The sequence below is a fragment of the Prunus mume genome, linkage group LG5 (assembly GCF_029339155.1).
Source record: "Prunus mume cultivar Tortuosa linkage group LG5, ASM2933915v1, whole genome shotgun sequence".
NCBI lineage: Eukaryota > Viridiplantae > Streptophyta > Magnoliopsida > Rosales > Rosaceae > Prunus > Prunus mume.
In genome coordinates this window covers 24,406,268-24,428,503 of record NC_142702.1, presented here as the reverse complement: position 1 = coordinate 24,428,503, position 22,236 = coordinate 24,406,268, and the positions used below count along the sequence as shown (strand labels likewise).

Below are 22,236 nucleotides of genomic sequence, written 5' to 3'. Positions count from 1 at the left end.
ATAAGTTTCAGACAATGTAATATAATCTGGCAAATGCCCCAACTCTAGACTAAGGCCCAAAAATTAACACAAAAAATATGAATCATAGTCACGTCTAGAAAACACAAAATATATGAACACAAGGTCTGAAATAATAAACAACCAGTTTTGCATGATATGCTACTATAAATAAAATTCGTGATGCTCCTTGGGATTGGGTGTTAGAGCAAAATATTAATTTTGATTCTTTCTTGCACTAGATAGGTACAAATAATACTAGGAACTTTTTTTATTAAGTTAGATATCATAACTTAGGTAAGGTATTGGAGTGAACTAAATAAGTACACTATCATTTTCTTTGTTCTGTTATAATGGCTAACCAGAAGAGTGACGAACCCTCCAATAATAACTTAGGTAAGATATTGCTTGCTGCTTGCTTTTTAATCAGTTTTATTCTTACTGACTTTTATTTTTCTTTTATATTTTCATGCAATTTTTCCAACTTTCTTGTCATCCAAACACAAAGTCCAAGCCCAGTCTTTTATTTTTCTTTCTTTTTTTTTCTCTACCAAAATACGGCTTTCTTTTTCTTCTTTGTCCTATTCCATTTATGATATGCTTGCACCCCAAACAAACAAAACCCACTCGCCAAACACCCACCACCAATATCTCCCAAACGGCACCGCCTATGCACACCTCACCACCACCATCATGTTGTGATCGTTCTCCTCCAATGCTCTTAATTCCTTCCGGCAAAAATGGTATATGGAGACCATTCATTGTCATGGATGACAGGTTATTAGGTTCACAATTAAATCCATTTTTTAGGTACAAAGGTACGAGGATGAAAGAAAATTCAATCATTCGCCTTCCTCCAATAAACCCTCCAAATTTTAATAACACACAAATGGGCTAAGATAAGTAACCATTTTGTGTTCAAGGCCTCGATTTCAGCAGATCCCATATTAAATTCAGCCGATTGTATTGTTGCCCTCATATATGAGGGGTTTAGACGATTGGCTTTCATTAGACTTGGTAAAGAGAGAACATGGATTTATGCAGATGGAAGGCATTTGATTGAAGAAGTTGTTTTTGTTGAAGACAAATGTTATGCTGTTGATAACTGGAGCAGATTGTTATCTTTTGATGTTACTACTCGCTCTAACCCAAATATAAAAGTGGTTGCAAAGGGCATCAAACGAACAGGTAATACCACAAGATATCTTGTGGCTTTAAATGAGGGAAAATTTTTGATGGTCCACAAAACATATTATTTTGATTATGAGCGTAACAAACGTGAGACAGGGAATATCAGAGTTTTTGAATTGGATTTGAAAGAGTGTAAGGCCCAGTTTGGGATTCTTGTCACTTTTAAAAAGTTGCTTCACTGTGCTTTGAAAATAATTAGTAAAGTAAAGTAGCTCCGTGTTTGGTAAACAATATTTTTAAAGTCTGTTAGTACAAAAAGCAGTGTCAAAACCGTTTGGTAAGTTTTAATATAAAATTGTTGTAACTGTGAATAATGACTAAAATAGACATGATGTTAAAAGTGTTATGTACTAATCATGTGGTAGTAGTGGTAGTGATGGAGTGGAGGTGGTGGTGGTAGGGATGGCGCTTGTAGAGGTGGTGGTAGTGACATGGTGGTGGTGGTGGTGTTGGTTCCGGAGATGGTGGTGGATGTGGAGGTTTTGAAGAAGGTGGTGGTTGTGGAGGTGAAGGTGGAGTTGGTGGTGGTGGAGGAGGTGGTGGTGGTGGTGGAGATGGAGGTGAAGGTGGAGTTGGTGGTGGTGGTTGTGGTGGTGGTGGTGGTGGTGGTGGTGGTGGAGGAGGTGGTAGTGGTGGTGGTGGCGGTGGCGATGGCGGTGGTTGTGGAGGTAGTGAATGTGGTGGTGTAAGTGGTGGAGTTGGATGTGGAAGTGGAGGTGGTGTTATTTTTTAAAATGAATGATGGTATTTTGGGAATTAAAAAATCATTAAAGGTTCATCTCTGCTTTTGAAAGCTTTTGAAAAAGCAACCCATAGCTTTTAAAAGTCAAAAAAGACCACCGCTTTTAAAATAATCGAGATATTTTATTTTTACAAACATCTAAAACTGCTTAACTTTAAAGTGAAGCAGGTTTTTTGTGAAAAAGCAATCCCAAATCGGGGCCTAAGTGGATTGAGAAAGACACTTTAGGTGGTATTTCTCTTTTTGTGGGTGATAACTCTACAATATATGTGTTGGCTTCAGAGTTTTCAGGATGGCAGCTGAATTGCATATACTTGAACCATGATAATGATTTTGTGAGCAATGATTTAGGACCAAATCGACCTTGTGTACCTCATGATTATGGCGTGTATAACGTCGAGACACAAAGCTTTTCAAATTGTATGGTGCACGGGCTAAGACCCAGATGGAGAACGCCCATAAACCAAGTAATATGGATCGTGCCAGCGTCTCAATTGTAAAAAGCTTGTTGTATTTTTTCTTAATCTATTCTTACTTTGTTGTCACTTAAAGATATTTGGTATTCTCAATATTTGATATTATTGGTATTTTATGTTTGTCGTAATTCTGTTTGATTGGGTTTTGTTTAATGCACAGATTCCAATTATGCATTTGATTATTCATTGAATATGTCTAGTTTTTCTGACCATCTATGTATCTGAATGCTTCAGTGGGAATTGCCTACTTATGTAACAACCCAAAATAATATATTTGCATACAGGACAATGGCATTAGGTGTGGTTAGTTACAGGACATTGGCATGCTAATATCCCAAGCAGAGGTCCTATGGTCATAAGTTTCAGACAATGTAATATAATCTGGCAAATGCCCCAACTCTAGACTAAGGCCCAAAAATTAACACAAAAAATATGAATCATAGTCACGTCTAGAAAACACAAAATATATGAACACAAGGTCTGAAATAATAAACAACCAGTTTTGCATGATATGCTACTATAAATAAAATTCGTGATGCTCCTTGGGATTGGGTGTTAGAGCAAAATATTAATTTTGATTCTTTCTTGCACTAGATAGGTACAAATAATACTAGGAACTTTTTTTATTAAGTTAGATATCATAACTTAGGTAAGGTATTGGAGTGAACTAAATAAGTACACTATCATTTTCTTTGTTCTGTTATAATGGCTAACCAGAAGAGTGACGAACCCTCCAATAATAACTTAGGTAAGATATTGCTTGCTGCTTGCTTTTTAATCAGTTTTATTCTTACTGACTTTTATTTTTCTTTTATATTTTCATGCAATTTTTCCAACTTTCTTGTCATCCAAACACAAAGTCCAAGCCCAGTCTTTTATTTTTCTTTCTTTTTTTTTCTCTACCAAAATACGGCTTTCTTTTTCTTCTTTGTCCTATTCCATTTATGATATGCTTGCACCCCAAACAAACAAAACCCACTCGCCAAACACCCACCACCAATATCTCCCAAACGGCACCGCCTATGCACACCTCACCACCACCATCATGTTGTGATCGTTCTCCTCCAATGCTCTTAATTCCTTCCGGCAAAAATGGTATATGGAGACCATTCATTGTCATGGATGACAGGTTATTAGGTTCACAATTAAATCCATTTTTTAGGTACAAAGGTACGAGGATGAAAGAAAATTCAATCATTCGCCTTCCTCCAATAAACCCTCCAAATTTTAATAACACACAAATGGGCTAAGATAAGTAACCATTTTGTGTTCAAGGCCTCGATTTCAGCAGATCCCATATTAAATTCAGCCGATTGTATTGTTGCCCTCATATATGAGGGGTTTAGACGATTGGCTTTCATTAGACTTGGTAAAGAGAGAACATGGATTTATGCCGATGGAAGACATACTTTGATTGAAGAAGTTGTTTTTGTTGAAGACAAATGTTATGCTGTTGATAATAGGTAATACCAAATGTTATCTTTTGATGTTACTACTCGCTCTAACCCAAATGTAAATGTGGTTGCAAAGGGCATGAAACGAACAGGTAATACCACAAGATATCTTGTGGCTTTAAATGAGGAAATTTTTTGATGGTCCACAGAACATATTATTTTGATTATGAGCATAACAAACGTGCAATAGGGAAAAATAAAGTTTTTGAATTGGATTTGAAAGAGTGTAAGTGGATTGAGAAAGACACTTTATGTGGTATTTCTCTTTTTGTGGGTGATAACTCTACAATATATGTGTTGACTTCAGAGCTTTCAGGATGGCAATTGAATTGCATATACTTGAACCATGATAATGATTTTGCAAGCATTGATTTAGGACCAACTCGCCCTTGTGTACCTCATGATTATGGCGTGTATAACGTCGAGACACAAAGCTTTTCAAATTCGTATAGCACACAAGTTAAGACCCAGATGAAGAACGCCCATAAACCAGCAATATAGATCGTGCCAGAGTCTCAATTGTAAAAAGCTTGTTGTATTTTTTCTTAATCTATTCTTACTTTGTTGTCACTTAAAAGATATTTGGTATTCTCACCATTTGATATTATTGGTATTTTATGTTTGTCGTAATTCTGTTTGATTGGACTTTGTTTAATGCACTGATTCCAAGTATGCATTTGATTATTCATTGAACATGTTTACTTCTTCTGACCATCCATGTATCTGAATGCTTCAGTGCGAATTGCCTACTTATGTAACAACCCAAAATGTGAATTGCCTACACGGGTTGGCTTTCCTCTACCCTTCGTTTCTCAATGGCCCAACGGAAGACTAAGGCCCAAGCAGGCTTGAAAATCAGTAACACGAGTTGGCTTTCCTTTGGGCCTAATTCTTATTCTTTCCTCAATGGGGGCACTGTCTAAGTCCCGCATAAAAAGAGAACAGGTTCCTATAGATGCAGGGCTCAGAAAGGAAGGAAAATCATTGCAACCCTGAATTATTGAACGAAGCAGCCACTACTATAACCGACGCTAGCCCCTCTCTCAACTTCTCTCAAAGCAAGATAATAAAATTATAGTTTTGAATGGAATGCTACCAATTGCTACAGTAAGAAATAAAACAATTTTTACATGATGCCTAGTGCAAGTATATCTCGGTTGGTCTCCAAATCGAGATATTCTTTACTCTGATTGCATTTCTTTTTAAATGATTTCTAAATGATTTTAGCAGTGTGAACAACAACTCTGTCAACTATTTGCCAATGCAATAGGTTACTCTCTCCACTACATATCATATGGAAGTTACGTCCTAATAATTCTTAGTTATATTTTCAATATAATTAGCTTCTACTGTCTACATGTATGAACTAGCTCAACTATTATATTTTTTGAATTTCTTATTGTAATGTTTTTCTACACTAATGCATTGATAATTGTATATTAATTCATCAAGTGCTTATGTACCCAATTTGAGTCATGCAAGAATTCATTCTTCATTCCGTGGAAGACTCTTTTTTTTTTTGGGGTCAATCCCAAGTTCGTTTTTTAATTTGCGTGAAAACTGATTAAAAATCTAAGAAAATTATATTCTATGCTTCAATCATTCAAATGCTCTTCCCTTCCTCCAATAAACCCTCCAAATTGGGTTGACAAACATAGATGGGCTAAAGATAGTAACCATTGTGTGTTCAAGGCCTCATTTAAATTCATCCGATTGTATTGTTGCAGTCATATATGAGGGGTTGGGGCGATTCATTAGGCTTGGTAAAGAGAGAACATGGATTTATGCCGATGGTAAGCATACTTTGATTGAAGAAGTTGTTTTTGTTGAAGACAAATGTTATGCTATTGATAACTGGAGCAAATTGTTATATTTTGACGTTACTACTCGCTCTTGTTGGAAGGTGATGGACCCTCGCTCATAAAACTCACAATCATCAATATTTGGGAGAAGATACTTTATTTCATATTTCTTGGGTACAACCAACCGATTACATGACTTAGACATATATAGCAATTAAAGCCCCACTACTTCCTAGTCTTGAATACATGCACCCAATCAACTTCTAGAGTCTTTTCAAATACTTATACATTAACTAAATACATAACTCATGAATCTAATTAATAAAGCATGTTTATTTTCAACATTCCCCCTTAAACATGATTTTCTGGTTTGAAACAAACTCCAAGTGATCCTCGCAATCTTCTGAATGTCTCAAACTTCAAAGGCTTGGTGAAAATATCTGCAATTTGGTCTTCAGACTTCACATATTTCAGCTCTATCTCCTTCTTGCTTAAGCGCTCTCTTATGTAGTGATATCTTGTATCTATATGCTTGCTTCTGTGATGAAAAACTGGATTTTTGGCTAAGGCCAATGCAGACTTGTTATCAACATAAATTTTAGTAGCTTTCTTTTGTGGTAGAGTCAATTTACTCAACAAGTTTCCAAGCCATATGGCATGACAAACACAAGATGTTGCAGCAACATATTCAGCTTCACAAGTTGAAAGAGTCACAATGGGTTGCTTCTTTTGAGGGCCATGTGAAAGCAGCATCTCCCAAGTAAAAAACAAATTATGTAGTGCTCTTTCTGTCATCTTTATCTCTAGCCAAATCACAACCACTATAACCCACAAGCTTCAATTCATTAGATGCTGGATAAAACAAACCAAAATTAAGTGTACCTTTGATGTACTAGAGAATCCTTCTAGCTGACTTCATACGAGTGATTGTTGGCTCCTCCATGTGACGACTAACTAGGCCAACTCCAAAAGGTATATCTGGCCTTGTGCAAGTTAAATATCTCAAACTTCCTACCAAACTCTTCTCCTTTTTAGCTCCATCTTCAAATTTGGACAACTTCACTCCACATTAATTCAATAGGAGTACTCACTGGATTGCAATCACCCATCTTGAACTTCTTGAGGACTTATCTTGTGTAGCCTTCTTGTGAGATAAAAATTCCTTCTTCCATTTGCCTCACCTCAATGCCAAGATAATATGCCATGAGCCCAATACCAGTTATCTCAAATTCTCTTGTCATTGCTCTCTTGAACTCCTCAAACATTTGTGGATTATTACCTGTAAAAATCAAATCGTCGACATACAAGCAAACCATTAACATATCACCATATTCATTCACCTTTAGATAGAGAGCATGCTCATAGGGGCATTTCTTGAAACAATTTTCTTGGAAATACTTGTCAATTCTGCTATTCCACGCCCTCGGTGCTTGTTTAAGCCCGTACAAAGCTTTCTTGAGTCTCATAACTTTATCCTCATGACCTTTCACAGCATACCCCATAGGTTGATCAATGTAGACCTCTTCTTCAAGAACACCATTCAAGAACGCAGACTTCACGTCCAATTGATAAAGCTTCCATATGTTTTGGGCTGCCAAAGAAATCATCAATCTTACAGTCTTCGATCTCGCAACTGGAGCAAACACCTCTCCATAGTCAATTCCAGCTCTTTGGTTGTATCCCTTGGCACCCAATCTTGCCTTATACCTTTCAACTTCTCCTTTAGCATTCTTCTTAGCCTTGTAAACCCATTTTACTCCAATTGTTTTTTGGCTTTTAGGTAAGACAGCAGGCTCCCATGTGTTGTTCTTCTTGATTGCACCTATCTCTTCATCCATTGCTTTTCTCCACATGCACTGCATCTTCAAAGCCTATTGGTCAGCAAATAAGCAAAACAAGGTCAAATCATTTTGATTACTTGTGACGTCATAAATTTCACTTAGGTCTCTGAAGTGTCGTGTTTTTTCATTTGAGCTTTCACTTGATGAGGATGACGGGGATGAGAAATCTCTATGAACTGATGGTGGTGATAGAGGTGGAGTTTGTTGCTGCTCTTCAAATGTTTGCTCAACATTGTCTTTTTCTTCCAAGAGAGGAAAAAAGTTATAATCTTTCTATGGAGCCTCCCAATTCCATATGTCTTCTTCATCAAAATGAACATCCCTGCTAATAATAATTTTCTCCTTATCTGGATTATAAAGCTTGTACCCTTCGAAGGAAGCATCATAGCCAACAAAAATGAATTTCTCACTTTTTTCATCTAGCATGGAACGATTCTTATCTGGCACATATGTGTAGGCAATGCTCCCAAAAACTCTTAAATGAAACACGCTGGGCTTTCTTCCACTCCATGCTTCTTGGGGTGTTTTGTTCCAAAGGCTTCTAATTGGACATTGATTGGACAAATAAACAACACACTCAACAGCTTCAACCCAAAATTCTTTTGGCATATTTTTGCTCTTCATCATGCTTCGAGCCATATTGAGAATTGATCTATTTTTTCTCTCCATCACTCCATTTTGCTGCGGGGAGTAAGAGACTGTCAAGTGACAACGGATCCCATGGTCTTCACAAAAATTCTGAAATTCTTTTGATGTAAATTCACGTCCTCTATCAGACCTCGAAGCCTTGATCTTGTAGCCACTACATTTTCAACATAAACTTTGAACTTTTTGAATGACCCAAACACCTCAGAATTTTCTTTTAGAAAATACACCCATGTTTTTCTACTATAATCATCAATAAAAAGAAGAAAATAATTATTCTTACCAAACGAACTTGGTTTTATAAGGTCACACACATCTGCATGACTGAGCTCCAATGGCTCTCTTGCTCTTGTACTTGCTTCTCTAGGAAAGCTTCTTCTAGATTGCTTCCCACGTAGACACCCTTCACATAATTGATCTGGAGAATTGATAGATGGAAAGCCCTTTACCATATCTTTCTTGCACAGCAAAATCAAATCACTAAAATTCACATGCCAAAATCTCAAGTGCCAGAGCCAAGAAAGATCTTTGAAACAAGCCTTCGGACAATTTGCAACTTCACTTTGAATATTCAGCAAAAACATCCTATTCTTTGTCATTGAAACTTTAGCAATTAACTTGTTTTGTTCATCTTTAATTGAGAGACTACAATCAATCAACTGCATATTGTAACCTTTCTCCAGCAATTGACCCAAACTCAAAATATTACTCTTTATAGTAGGCACATAATAAACATTTGAAATAAATTCATGGCTGCCATCCTTCAAACGAATTAATATTTTACCTTTGCCTTGAACTAAAATCTTCGAATCATCTGCAAAAGTGATCTTGCCACCCAACTTTTCATCAAGGTCAACGAATAAATCTTTATTTCCGCACATATGGTTGCTTGCTCCAGTGTCCAAATACCATAACTCTCTATTATGTCTAGTTTTTTCTTCACATTTGTAGGCCAACATCAAAGTGGCTTCTTTGTCTGCTTTTGCATAATTAGACTTCCCTATGAAATTTCCACCACCACCTCTGCATTCAAATGCTTTATGCCCATAGCCTCCGCAGGAATAACATTGGATTTGTGATTTATCATACCAAAAATTTCCTTGCTGATTTGTATTGCTCCATCTTCCACGTCCTTTTGACGAATACTAATTTTGTTCATTTCCTTCATTGTGACTTGACTTGAAATCGCCTCTGCCACTTCTTCCTCCTCTTCCACCTCTTATTCCTCTGTCACCTCTTCCTCTTGCACGACCACGACTTGTTCCACTTCTTGAGCTTTCTTCATCATCTAAAGTGAGCTTCGTTTGTAAGACTTTCTCTACAACTGGTTCTTGAGCTTTCTTCTTCAATCTTTCCTCATGAGCTTTCAATGATCCAGAAAGTTGATCAACCGTCATACTGTCCAGGTCCTTGGACTCTTCAATAGCAACAACAATATGCTCAAATTTTGAATCTAATGAGCGAAGATTTTTCTCAACTACACGGGTGTCACTAATTTCTTCTCCATCTCTTCTCACTTGGTTGACATTCGCTTGAACTCTTGACATATAGTCTGAAATTGATTCGGATTCCTTTTGATGTAGGCTTTCAAACTCCCCTCTAAGGGTTTGGAGCCGCACCTTCTTTACTTTATCAACTCCTCTATAAAAATTCTGCACAATCTCCCATGCATTTTTTGCCGTTGTCGCATTTGCAACCTTCTCAAATGTGTTGTAATCCAAGGCTTGATGGATGAGGGTGAGTGTCTTCTTGTCTTTCTTCCTTGTTTCCTTCAATGCTTCTCTCTGGGTATTAGTCAAATTCATCTCCATGTTCGCCAATTCCTCTCTCTACGACCTCCCAAGCATCATAGCAGCCAATCAAGGTCTTCATTCTAACACTATAATTGTGATAATTATCTTTGGTCAGCAGAGGAACTTGAAATGGAGCCATCGAATTGTTCGCCATCTACTAAACTTCTTCTTATGGCTCTGATACCAATTTGTTGGAAGGTGATGGATCCTCACTCATAAAACTCACAATAATCAATATTTGGGAGAAGATACTTCATTTCATATTTCTTGGGTACAGCCAGTGGCGGACGCACGTTGGGACAAGAGGGGTGGACGACCCTTGTAAGGCTGGAAAGTTGGCAAGGGACTCCATAAAAGCCCCCTTGGACAGCTGCTGGAAGCCCTCTTGTATGCACACCAAGTGCTCGGCGAAAGTCTCAGGCGAGCTCTGCACTGGGCCTTCTTGCGCATTGTGCATCTTTTTTTTTTTTTAAATTTTTAAACGAGCCTTGCCAAGCGACGTTGTTTGGTCAAGGCTCACCAAATTTTTAATTGACTGGCCTCAAAGCAGCCGCTTTGGGCAAGGTGAAAAAAAAAAAACGACATCGATTCGACTTTGCCTCCAAACCCTTCATTCCCAATTTCACAGCCCCTCTTCCCATCCTCTCAAACCCTAACCTCTCCCAACCTTTGACCACCTCCATCAACTCTTCGCCGGTGGCCCATTGCCGATCACTACCACCTTCTGCCGCCCTCCACGCCCTTTTTTTTCAACTACAAGTAAGCATGGCAAAATTTATATTAATAATTATAGTGATAATATATTTTGTTGATATTGATATTTTTTTATGTAATGAAATTTATGGATATGAATCATATTGATTGATGATTGAGTTTATGCTTGAAATTTATGGATATGAATCATATTGATATATTTTTTTATGTAATTAAATTTATGAATATGAATCATAGTGATAATCATATTAATGTAGATTGATTGAGTTTATGCTTGATTGATAATATGAATTGATTGATTATATTGAATATTGATTGCTATTTGATATGATAATTTGGTATATTGAATATTGATTAATATGGGTTTAGGGAGTATATTGAATATTGAGAGTGGGTTATTAACATTTTCATATTCATATAATAATTTGGATAAAAATTAATGATTGATTGAATTAATTGATTTGTAGATTTATAGAACGATTCTTTAAAAGAAAATTATCTACGGGTAGTCCTTCTCCGTCTAATCCGGGTAGTTCAAATGCAAGACCAATTGAAGTAGATGAGATCTTAGCTAATCTTCAGGCAGACCATGCAAGGAAAACCTGCAATTGATGAGGGATAATGAGTCTGAAGAATTGTTTGAGCAAGCATATTCGTTTTGTTGCAAACATGATGAAAATACCTGTAGGATGTCTATATATGCCTAGAGAAGGTTAAACAGGCTAATTCGAATTTTTTGCAATAAATAATAATTAACTTTTGAAGCAAGATTGATATGGCCTATCAATCCTGTAACGTGCAGAGCTTAAATTAAAAGAACACACAGAGAATTATTTTACGTGGTAAAACCCCACCTCTGGGGAAAATCCACGGGACTTCTTAGTCCAACACAAATCCACTATAGAACGATGATTACAAGAAGTACTCACACACTTATCTTAGACACACTCTAGATAATGTTTACCGACTTCTTCATAACTCAACTTCGTCACAGGATGATCTTCTATACTCCTTCATTGAACGCACATACTGCCACGATTGCTTCAAGCTCACCGGAGAAAAACCGCCACCACGGTCTTGGTGCCCTCAACCGTATGAGTCACCGACATGCATATGAATGCAATATGAATGATTAAAGTGTTTAATAAATCACCAAGTAAACATTGAACACTTGATGATTTATCTCAAAAATCCGTACAATAGCTTTTCTTAGAACTCTATATGCTCAAAACAAATATCTCAAAAAGCCATTCAAGTAGGAGATGCAACCTTGGCTTTATATGACTATGTTGCTGTGTAGCAAGAGATGATTCAGAAGGCTAATATATCACCAACGTGCCAAATCAGTTTTGAATGAAATAAAGTCCTATTCTATTTCGTCATCTTTTGTACTATAAGGGATGATTATCTAATCATCAATTGATATCCAACAAAACAGTGTATATCAATATGTAAACAACGAAGCCAAATAGGATATTCATTCAAACATCCTTTCCAAGTCCAAGATGATGAAAACTTAATAATTTTAACTTAAACCAAAATAGAGTTTAACTAGGAAAGTAATCTCAAGAGATAAAAACTAATCCTATTAAAAATAAGATCAAGATAAAAATACTTTAAGTGAAAAATAACTCCAATTAAGAATCCTATAATGAATGCATGATTATGTCATGATTTACCTGAGGTCAAGATTCTCATATGGTCAGGGCATGCCTCGGAAGTGTGGGGTTTGAAAGAGTAGTGACAAAGCATTCAATAACAATTCCTCACAAACTAATTTTCACCCTATACTAAAATCTAGGAAATGCCAATACGAATTTCGTACTAACAATCTCCCCCTTTGGCATTTCCTGGACAAAACACTGGATTACATTTCAAATACGTTTACAAGAAAAGAAACCTACATATCCTACTTTGCTTTGTCAGACAGATATTCAGTTCTTGCAATGTCTGCACACCAACAACCAGACGACCAGTGAAGCATAATAGAATTGAGATAATAATAGCCAGAACTTAGCACAGTTAAATATTTCATATGTCAGGAGGTTAAGCAGAGTACCACAAGTTCTGATCCCAAAGACAGAAAACATTAACTCCCCCTAAACCTCATATGTACCACAAAATATTTACTCCCCCTAAATTTCATATGTACCACAAAATATTCTCCCCCTTTTTGTTTAGGAAATCCAAAGGGACACAGAGAGGACCTCAAAAGAAAAACAACCAGAAGCAGAACAGAAGAACCTTAGATGCTGCGAGCCCGAGGAGAACGGGAAGGAGCAGTAGGCTGAATGTGCCCAGCAACAGATAGCAACAGCTCACTATAGGTGTCAAGACGATTCCAGATGCGACGAAGAAGTGCATGCGTCACCTGATGGGATGCAGAGAGCGAATCCAAAAGAGCCTGTTGCGCGATGGAGAAACCACCAGAAGTACAGTGAGCATCGCTGCGGTGTAAAGTGAATTGGTTGTTGACTTTGATGGAGTCGGAGGAGCCAATATCATCTGTAGGGAGGGCCGGCACACGAGCATGAGCGGCCAAGGCAGTGATAATCCGAGGAAGAACAAGACTGGATGTCGGAACTGTGGCATTGGCAGCACCAGCGACAATAAGGCTTTCACGAACATAGAACTCAACACTGACAGATTGCTCAATCACGAGCTGGAAGAGAATATGAGCAGCTTTCCAACTCACTTTCCCATGTTGAGAAGTGGGATTCAGATAGTTTCGCACAAGCATATACAGAGTACGAGTCCACTGAGACATCATACCAGAGGAGAGTTCATTGGGGAGCACCTCCGGTGGTGACACATAGAGGCGATTCACCAGCTGACGACGCGGAAGAAAATCAGGAACTGGCTCACACGAACTGTCGGAGCGAATAGGAGGCAGACCCAGGGCAGCCGAAATAAAGTGGAAACTGAGCGGAATCGCAACCCCACGCACACGCACAACCAAACCAGACAATGCAACAGAGGCAGCGGATACATCAGGAAAATTTGCATAAAACTCCCGAACGATCTGAAAATTCGGTAGAGGCAACCCACGAACTAAGGGCAGGAGACGATGCCTAGTGAGAAAATCAACAAAAGTGGGGCCAAAACAAGAGAGGTCGAAATCTTCTTCGATTAACATAGGGCGATGATAGATTACATCTGTATACCGAGTAGCACACACCGGAGAAACGAAGTGGGAGACCGGTGGATGAGGGGATGCACGAGATGTTGTGCTGGAGCGCGAGCGCCGGGAGGAGGACGGCCGTGATGGGCTTGCAGTCGGCGTGACACCCGAGGGAGGAGAAGCAGCAGTTCGGCGGCGCACGGAGCGGGAGGGGCTGTGATCAGTGGCAGCGGATGAGGAGGTACGACGGCTCCGTGTGGTGACCATGGTGATGCGACAGAGCAAGACACGAAGGAGCAGACGCCGTGACCCTTGGGTGACAACAATGGGGGCTGAAGAGAGATCGAATCTGATTGAGGAAGAGGATGACCTAATCTGCACAGTTTAAGCACACAGAGTAAAACGCACCGTGTGGTTGCAAGGTTTTTTTTTTTTTTTTTTTTTTTTTTTTTTATATAAGAAAAAAACTGTCTAAACAAGAAGAAAAACAACACAACAAAAAAAAAAACAATCAACAAAAACCGAAAAGAAAACTAGGACACACTAAAGAAAGAAAACCAAGATATATAACACACATGGGATGCAGCCACAAAGCTCTCGGGAAGATGTAATTATTTTTCATTCAAAAACATGCCAGGTAAGTGAGCAAGACGAGACAGGAGGAGCAGACCCATTGTTGTCTGGAACGCATAAGAAGCAAAGCATAGCAGGAACAAAAGCAAGCCACTGAAGGAAACGCACAAATTCACAGATAATCAAGGAGGCAGACCACATGCAAGATGAAAGATAAACAACAAAAAATGAGTCTACCATCAGGAAGCAAAAGTGTGAAGTGAACTCCTTTCAATGACGCACAAAAATACAGCCTCCCAAGACTGATCCACCAAGGATGACACATACACTAAGTGCATTGTAAGTATAAGACGATTGGTTTATTTGAGACTTGAATTGTAAATAAAATTTTTTTATTTTTATTTTTATTTTTGGAGGGCTTACTTTATTTAGCTTTCGACATGATCCATGTAACGGATGGTCAATCAGTATGCTCACGTCAGATGATCTGGAAGCAACTGGGTGATAAAGCACCGGGGAAATATTGATCCGAATCATGAAGGCTCCAAAGATAAGCAAGGATAGGAGACCATCACAGCCTGTTGACTCGAACCTCGACGTTGGTTAGACAAGAGGCCCGGTTACTGAGCAATGAGTGGTCAACACCTTTTTTTTTTTTTTTTTTTTTGGTTATAAATAATATATATATATTTTTTAAACCAGATCAAGAACTTGCGCACAATAGTGTGAAGGCAATCCAAAGAGAGACAAGTGCATGAGAGGAGATATTCAAGGACTTCAAGAAAAAGAGTGTGGTGTGCAATATAAAGCTAAATAGATGGATAGATCATTTAATGAAGTTTATAATGCACCAAGACAATGGAAACCTCTGTGGAAAGCTGTGAGTGTGTGGCTTCAATAGAGTGCTGTACCAAAGCCCAATCTAAGATCAGCAAATACGTTCAGACAACTACAGGATTGATGCAGCCTAACAATCCTTGCACGAGCTGGACAGAGTTAGAAAAATAGAAAATAATTTAAACAGCATACAGCAAGAATAGGCTTTGGCATGCAGTAGACTCCGAATCAATCAAGAGCACAAATACCTAATGACTGTCTAAGGGTTTCAAACCGTAGATTGTCTAGAGGTTTTGTGAAAATATCAGCTAATTGTTTTGCAGTAGAAACAAATTCAAGTGAGAGCACATTCTCTTCCACTAATTCACGAATAAAATGGTGACGAATATCAATGTGTTTTGTGCGAGAGTGTTGAACCGGATTTTTCGAGATATTAATTGCACTCATGTTATCACAAAACGTGACCATTTTACCTTGTCGAATGCCATAGTCATTGAGCATTTGTTTCATCCATAACAACTGTGTGCAGCAACTCCCAGCAGCGATGTACTCGGCCTCGGCTGTGGAGAGAGAGACACACTGCTTCTTGCTAAACCAAGATACAAGGTTGTTGCCTATGTAAAAGCATCCGCCAGTTGTGCTTTTTCTATCATCAATGCTCCCAGCCCAATCCGCATCGGAATAGCCTGCAAGTTCAACATTTGAGTCAAATGAATAGTATACACCAAAGTTTGTGGTACCACTCACATAGCGGAGAATTCTTTTCACAGCAAGTAGATGTGATTCTTTGGGATCGGATTGGAAGCGAGCACAAAGTCCAACACTGAAGGAGATGTCTGGTCTACTGGCAGTCAAATATAACAAGCTGCCAATCATGCTTCTATATAATTTTTGGTCTACACTTTTGCCATGGAAATCCTTGGAAAGTTTGGTGCTTGTGCTCATAGGATTTCGAAAGGGCTTGGCAGATTCTAAACCAAATTTGGACACCAAATTTTTGGCATACTTTGTTTGAGAGATGAACATGCCTCCATTGAATTGTTGGACCTGCAAACCAAGAAAAAAATTAAGTTCACCAAACATGCTCATTTCAAATTCGGTTTGCATTACCGCATGAAATTCTTTGACGAGGATGTCTGAAGTAGATCCAAAAACAATATCATCCACATATACTTGAGCAACCATTAAATCTTGTTTGGTTCTTTTGACAAAGAGGGTCTTATCAATGCTACCACGTGTGTAGCCTTTTTGAAGAAGATGTGTGGATAATCTATCATACCATGCTCTCGGGGCTTGTTTGAGTCCATAGAGAGCCTTTTTCAGACGATATACATGATTGGGATGGATAGGATCTTGAAAACCTGCAGGTTGTTCCACATAGACTTCCTCTTGTAAAACTCCATTTAGGAACGCACTCTTGACATCCATCTGATAAAGCTTGAAACGAAGATAACATGCAATGGATAGCAACAAACGAACAGATTCTAAACGTGCAACCGGAGCAAAAGTCTCATCAAAATCCAAACCTTCAATTTGAGAATAACCTTGGGCAACAAGTCTAGCTTTGTTGCGCATAATTTGTCCTTTCTCATCTGTCTTATTTCGAAAGATCCACTTGGTACCAATTACATTTGAGTCTTTGGGACGAGGAACAAGATACCACACATCATTTCTTTCGAATTGATTTAATTCATCTTGCATAGCCAGAATCCAGTCGTCATCTGCAAGAGCATCTGTCACACTCTTAGGTTCAATAAAGGATACATAACATAAATTGGTTACCTCATTACAAACTTGCTGTCGAGTTCTCAATTTATCATTAACATTCCCAATAACATCTGAGGGTGAGTGATCTTTCTGAACTTGTTTTGCGCCAGGTCTGCGTATCACAGGATTGATAGACTGGTTACAATCCTCGAATTCAGCTTCAGTGCCATCTGCAGATTCGTGAGTTTCCAGATCAGTATCTTCACTCCTAGGTTCAACCTGCAATATAGAAGTGTCATTTACAACCACATTAGCTGATTCCATTATTATTTTAGTGCGACTATTAAACACCCTATATGCTCGACTATTCATTGAATAACCAAGAAATATTCCAACATCACTTCTTGCATCAAATTTTCCAAGATACTCCCTGTCTTTGTAAATGTAGCATTTACTACCAAAAGTCCTTAAGTGCTTGACATTTGGTTTCTTCCCTTTCCAAATTTCATATGGAGTGCTCTTGGTATGTGGCCTGAAAAACACACGGTTAGATGTATAGCATGCAGTACTGATGGCTTCAGCCCAAAAATGATCCGCCAATTTGGCACTTTTTAACAAGACACGAGCCATGTCAAGAAGGACTCTATTTTTCCTTTCAACTACCCCATTCTGTTGGGGAGTGATTGGAGCAGAGAATTCATGTTTTATTCCTTGTTCAGAACAGAAATCAGAGAAAGCTCGATTTTCAAATTCCATCCCGTGGTCTGTCCTAAGTCTCATGATACAAGAATTAGTGTCATATTTTTCATTCATGATTAGCTTGTACAAAACATAGAAGGAATTAAAGGCTTCTGTCTTATCATGCAAAAAAATGACCCAAGTAAAACGTGAGAAATCATCTACTAAGACAAGAATGTATTTCTTTCCTCCTAAGCTAGCAACTTGAATTGGACCAACCAAATCCATATGCATCAGTTCCAAAGTTTTAGAGGTGGAGATTGAGTTTGTAGCTTTGTGAGGGTTTTTGGTTTGCTTCCCCAGTTGGCAACCTTCACAAACACCCTCACGTTTACCTGAAAGATTTGGCAAACCTCTTACAGATTCACAATTTGACAATTTAATTAGGTCTTGATAGTTCATGTGTCCCAAACGTTGATGCCATAAATCAAGATGATCTTTACTTGTCCTAAAACACACTTGAGAAACTTCATTAGTGGAAAAACAATAACAATTGTCAGGTGATCTGTTTCCAATCATCACATTTGATCCATCTTTATCATTAACAAGACATTGGGTTTTAGTAAAACTTACCTCACCTATTTCATCACAAAGTTGACTTACACTGATGAGGTTTGCTTGAAGATTTTCAACTAATAAAACATTGTCCAAGCTAGGTGTACCAGTTGCCATAATCTTTCCTTTGCCCAAAATCTTGGATTTTCTTCCATCTCCAAAAGTAACCATTCCACTCACGCATTCTGGAGAGATTTCTGAAAAATATGATTTTTCACCACTCATGTGTCTCGAACATCCACTATCAAAATACCAAGATTTAGATTTAGAGTCAGAGAGAGCAGTAAGAGCAACAAAACATTTCACATCTAATATTTCAGGAGAATTAATTTGATGTGTATCACTTGAAATTGCCAGCAAGCTATTTTGATTATCCTTTCTTCTCCATACTAGATTTGAACTTGGTAAGGATAGGGAATGAGAGAGTTTTGACAGCCTACTTACCTCTTTTACAAGATATGCAATCTTGTTTCGAATTCTTACCTGTCCCTCCTTGGTGGACTTTTGACTTACAAACATCTGTTGAAACAGTTTGCATTTCGGTCGAATGTGTCCACGAGCTCCACAATAATGACATGTGGGTGTAAATCTCCAAGTTGTTTGATGAGTTGGAATACCAGTAGAAAGTGATGGTTTGACAAACTTTGTAACAGATACAGCGGAAGACTTGTTGAGTGAATCAAAACCTAAGCCACGTTTGTCTCCATCCCTTCGACCCATGCTAATCATTTTGTCAACCTTTTCTGCACCAATTGTCAAAGCAATAATCCTTTCCCTTGAACTTTTAAGCTCAATTTCAAGAGCTTGGTTGTTAGAGGTCAAAGAATCAATTAATTTATTTTTATCAAAGCATTTTTTCTGTAAGAATTCCAATTTTTCGTACATACCTTCACACATACCTTCACCAATTGTTTCTGGTTCAGCAGCAGAGGATTGTAATGTCCTGGCAATCCTACTGTTTTCAAGCTCCAGCACAGCAACCTTTTTGGCAAGCTCTTTGTTGTGTTGATTCAGTTTCTGAGAGGCAGCTAGAAGATCGTCATATTTTTCCAGCACATAACCAATATTTGGTTCTTCATCATTCCCTTTGTTTTGCTGTGCCTTATCCAAACTAACAGTGGTGATTAACGCAATGGTATTTTCTTCACTTTCAGATTCTGAATCGCTGTCACTCCATGTTACATTCAATGCTTTGGCTTTGCCATTTTGCTTCTTTTGTGTGTTGGCACATTCAGTAGAAATATGTCCATATCCTTCGCATTCATAGCACTTGACTCTGTCTTTAGTGGTCTTCTTCTCAGTAAACCTGCGAGATTTTAAATTACCATCAGTGTAATCACCATGCTTAATTTTTGAATTTATACCTGAGTGATTTTTGGAATCATGACTTCTCGAATTTTGATGTTTGAAAAACTTCTTGAATTGTCGTGACAGATAAGCAAATTCCTCCCCATTGAATTCTTCAGATTGGTGTTCACCATCTTCATTATCAACTACTTTAAGAGCAACGCTTTTATTTTTCTTAGGAGCTAGATGCTTCATCTCGTAGGTTTGAAGCGACCCTATAAGTTCACGAACTTTTAGAGTGTTCAGGTCACGAATCTCTTCAATGGCTCTGATACCAATTGAAAATACCTGTAGGATGTCTATATATGCCTAGAGAAGGTTAAACAGGCTAATTCGAATTTTTTGCAATAAATAATAATTAACTTTTGAAGCAAGATTGATATGGCCTATCAATCCTGTAACGTGCAGAGCTTAAATTAAAAGAACACACAGAGAATTATTTTACGTGGTAAAACCCCACCTCTGGGGAAAATCCACGGGACTTCTTAGTCCAACACAAATCCACTATAGAACGATGATTACAAGAAGTACTCACACACTTATCTTAGACACACTCTAGATAATGTTTACCGACTTCTTCATAACTCAACTTCTGTCACAGGATGATCTTCTATACTCCTTCTGTTGAACGCAATACTGGCCACGATTGCTTCAAGCTCACCGGAGAAAAACCGCCACCACGGTCTTGGTGCCCTCAACCGTATGAGTCACCGACATGCATATGAATGCAATATGAATGATTAAAGTGTTTAATAAATCACCAAGTAAACATTGAACACTTGATGATTTATCTCAAAAATCCGTACAATAGCTTTTCTTAGAACTCTATATGCTCAAAACAAATATCTCAAAAAGCCATTCAAGTAGGAGATGCAACCTTGGCTTTATATGACTATGTTGCTGTGTAGCAAGAGATGATTCAGAAGGCTAATATATCACCAACGTGCCAAATCAGTTTTGAATGAAATAAAGTCCTATTCTATTTCGTCATCTTTTGTACTATAAGGGATGATTATCTAATCATCAATTGATATCCAACAAAACAGTGTATATCAATATGTAAACAACGAAGCCAAATAGGATATTCATTCAAACATCCTTTCCAAGTCCAAGATGATGAAAACTTAATAATTTTAACTTAAACCAAAATAGAGTTTAACTAGGAAAGTAATCTCAAGAGATAAAAACTAATCCTATTAAAAATAAGATCAAGATAAAAATACTTTAAGTGAAAAATAACTCCAATTAAGAATCCTATAATGAATGCATGATTATGTCATGATTTACCTGAGGTCAAGATTCTCATATGGTCAGGGCATGCCTCGGAAGTGTGGGGTTTGAAAGAGTAGTGACAAAGCATTCAATAACAATTCCTCACAAACTAATTTTCACCCTATACTAAAATCTAGGAAATGCCAATACGAATTTCGTACTAACACATGATATTACAGTTCCTACCATGGATGAAGAATATGTAATTCCAGGAAGATCACGACATAATGCTCCAATGAAGACAAATTATCATCGTTATCGTGTGGAGATCTTTATTCATGTAATTGATGGGCAACTTGCAGAATTAAATGATCGCTTAAACGAGGTAAGTACTGAGTTACTTACTTGTTTGGCATGCTTGAGTCCGAAAAATAACTTTGTAGCTTTTGACAAACGAAAGCTAGTTTGTCTTGCTCAATTTTATCCTTATGATTTTTCGGATAGAGACTTACTGATGCTTGAAGATCAACTCGGTGTTTATGTTCATCATATGCGTTCGAGTAGTGATTTTTCTCAATTGGAAGAGATTAGTAGTCTTGCGGAAAAAATGGTGGAGAAAGGAATTCATGAAATATTTCCTTATGTGTATTTGCTTCTTACATTGGCTTTGGTTTTACCGGTTGCAACTGCTTAAGTGGAGATGACATTTTCCGCCATGAATATTATTAAAAATCCACTTTGCAATAGAATGGGAGATCAATGGTTGAATGATGGCTTGATTGTTTACATTGAGAGAGATGTTTTTGCTTGTATTGATAACGAAACTATAAGGCAACGTTTTCAGAATATGAAAACTCATCGTGGACAATAGTATCTTGTATTATTGGTTTTGTTATGAATTATGAATGGAAGTACTATCTTTCTATCTTTTTAGCATTATTTTCTTTGTAGAAAAATTTCGGAACTTTTACACTAAGCCCCCTTGGCCACATAATCCTGGATTCGCCACTGGGTATAGCCAACTGATTACATGACTTTGGCATATATAGCAATTACAACCACCGAAGGTAATAAAGCCCCACTACTTCCTAGTCTTGAATACATGCACCCAATCAACTTCTAGAGTCTTTTCAAATGCTTATACATTAACTAAATACATAACTCATGAATCTAATTAATAAAGCATGTTTATTTTCAATAGCTCTAACCCAAATGTAAATGTGGTTGCAAAGGGCATGAAACGAACAAGTAATACCACAAGATATCTTCCGGCTTTAAATGAGAGAAATTCCATGATATCAAACTTACAAACTGCACACAAATTTGATTAACAGGTTTACTACTAGCAATAGAGGTGCTGACTATTATGTTTGGAGGATAGTCAGGACTAGAGGGAACTGGAGATTGGGGCATGATAGGAACCCAATGGTCTCAACCTTGACTCGTGTAAGCAAACGAGTAACTTTATTGACTCAGAACTTTTACAATACA

The 22,236-nt window shown here is 37.8% G+C and overlaps 1 protein-coding gene and 1 pseudogene across 1 annotated transcript; one reads left to right on the top strand and one right to left on the bottom strand.

Annotated features, from left to right (window-relative positions):
• Positions 1-9,285: 9,285 nt before the first annotated feature.
• On the bottom strand, positions 9,286-10,356 carry LOC148917401 (uncharacterized; annotated as a pseudogene).
• Positions 10,357-20,992: 10,636 nt separating this feature from the next.
• LOC148917400 (uncharacterized) lies at positions 20,993-21,439 on the top strand. The gene has a single exon (XM_089052426.1). It carries the CDS (start codon positions 20,993-20,995, stop codon positions 21,437-21,439), a length of 447 nt encoding a protein of 148 aa, XP_088908552.1.
• Positions 21,440-22,236: the final 797 nt, after the last annotated feature.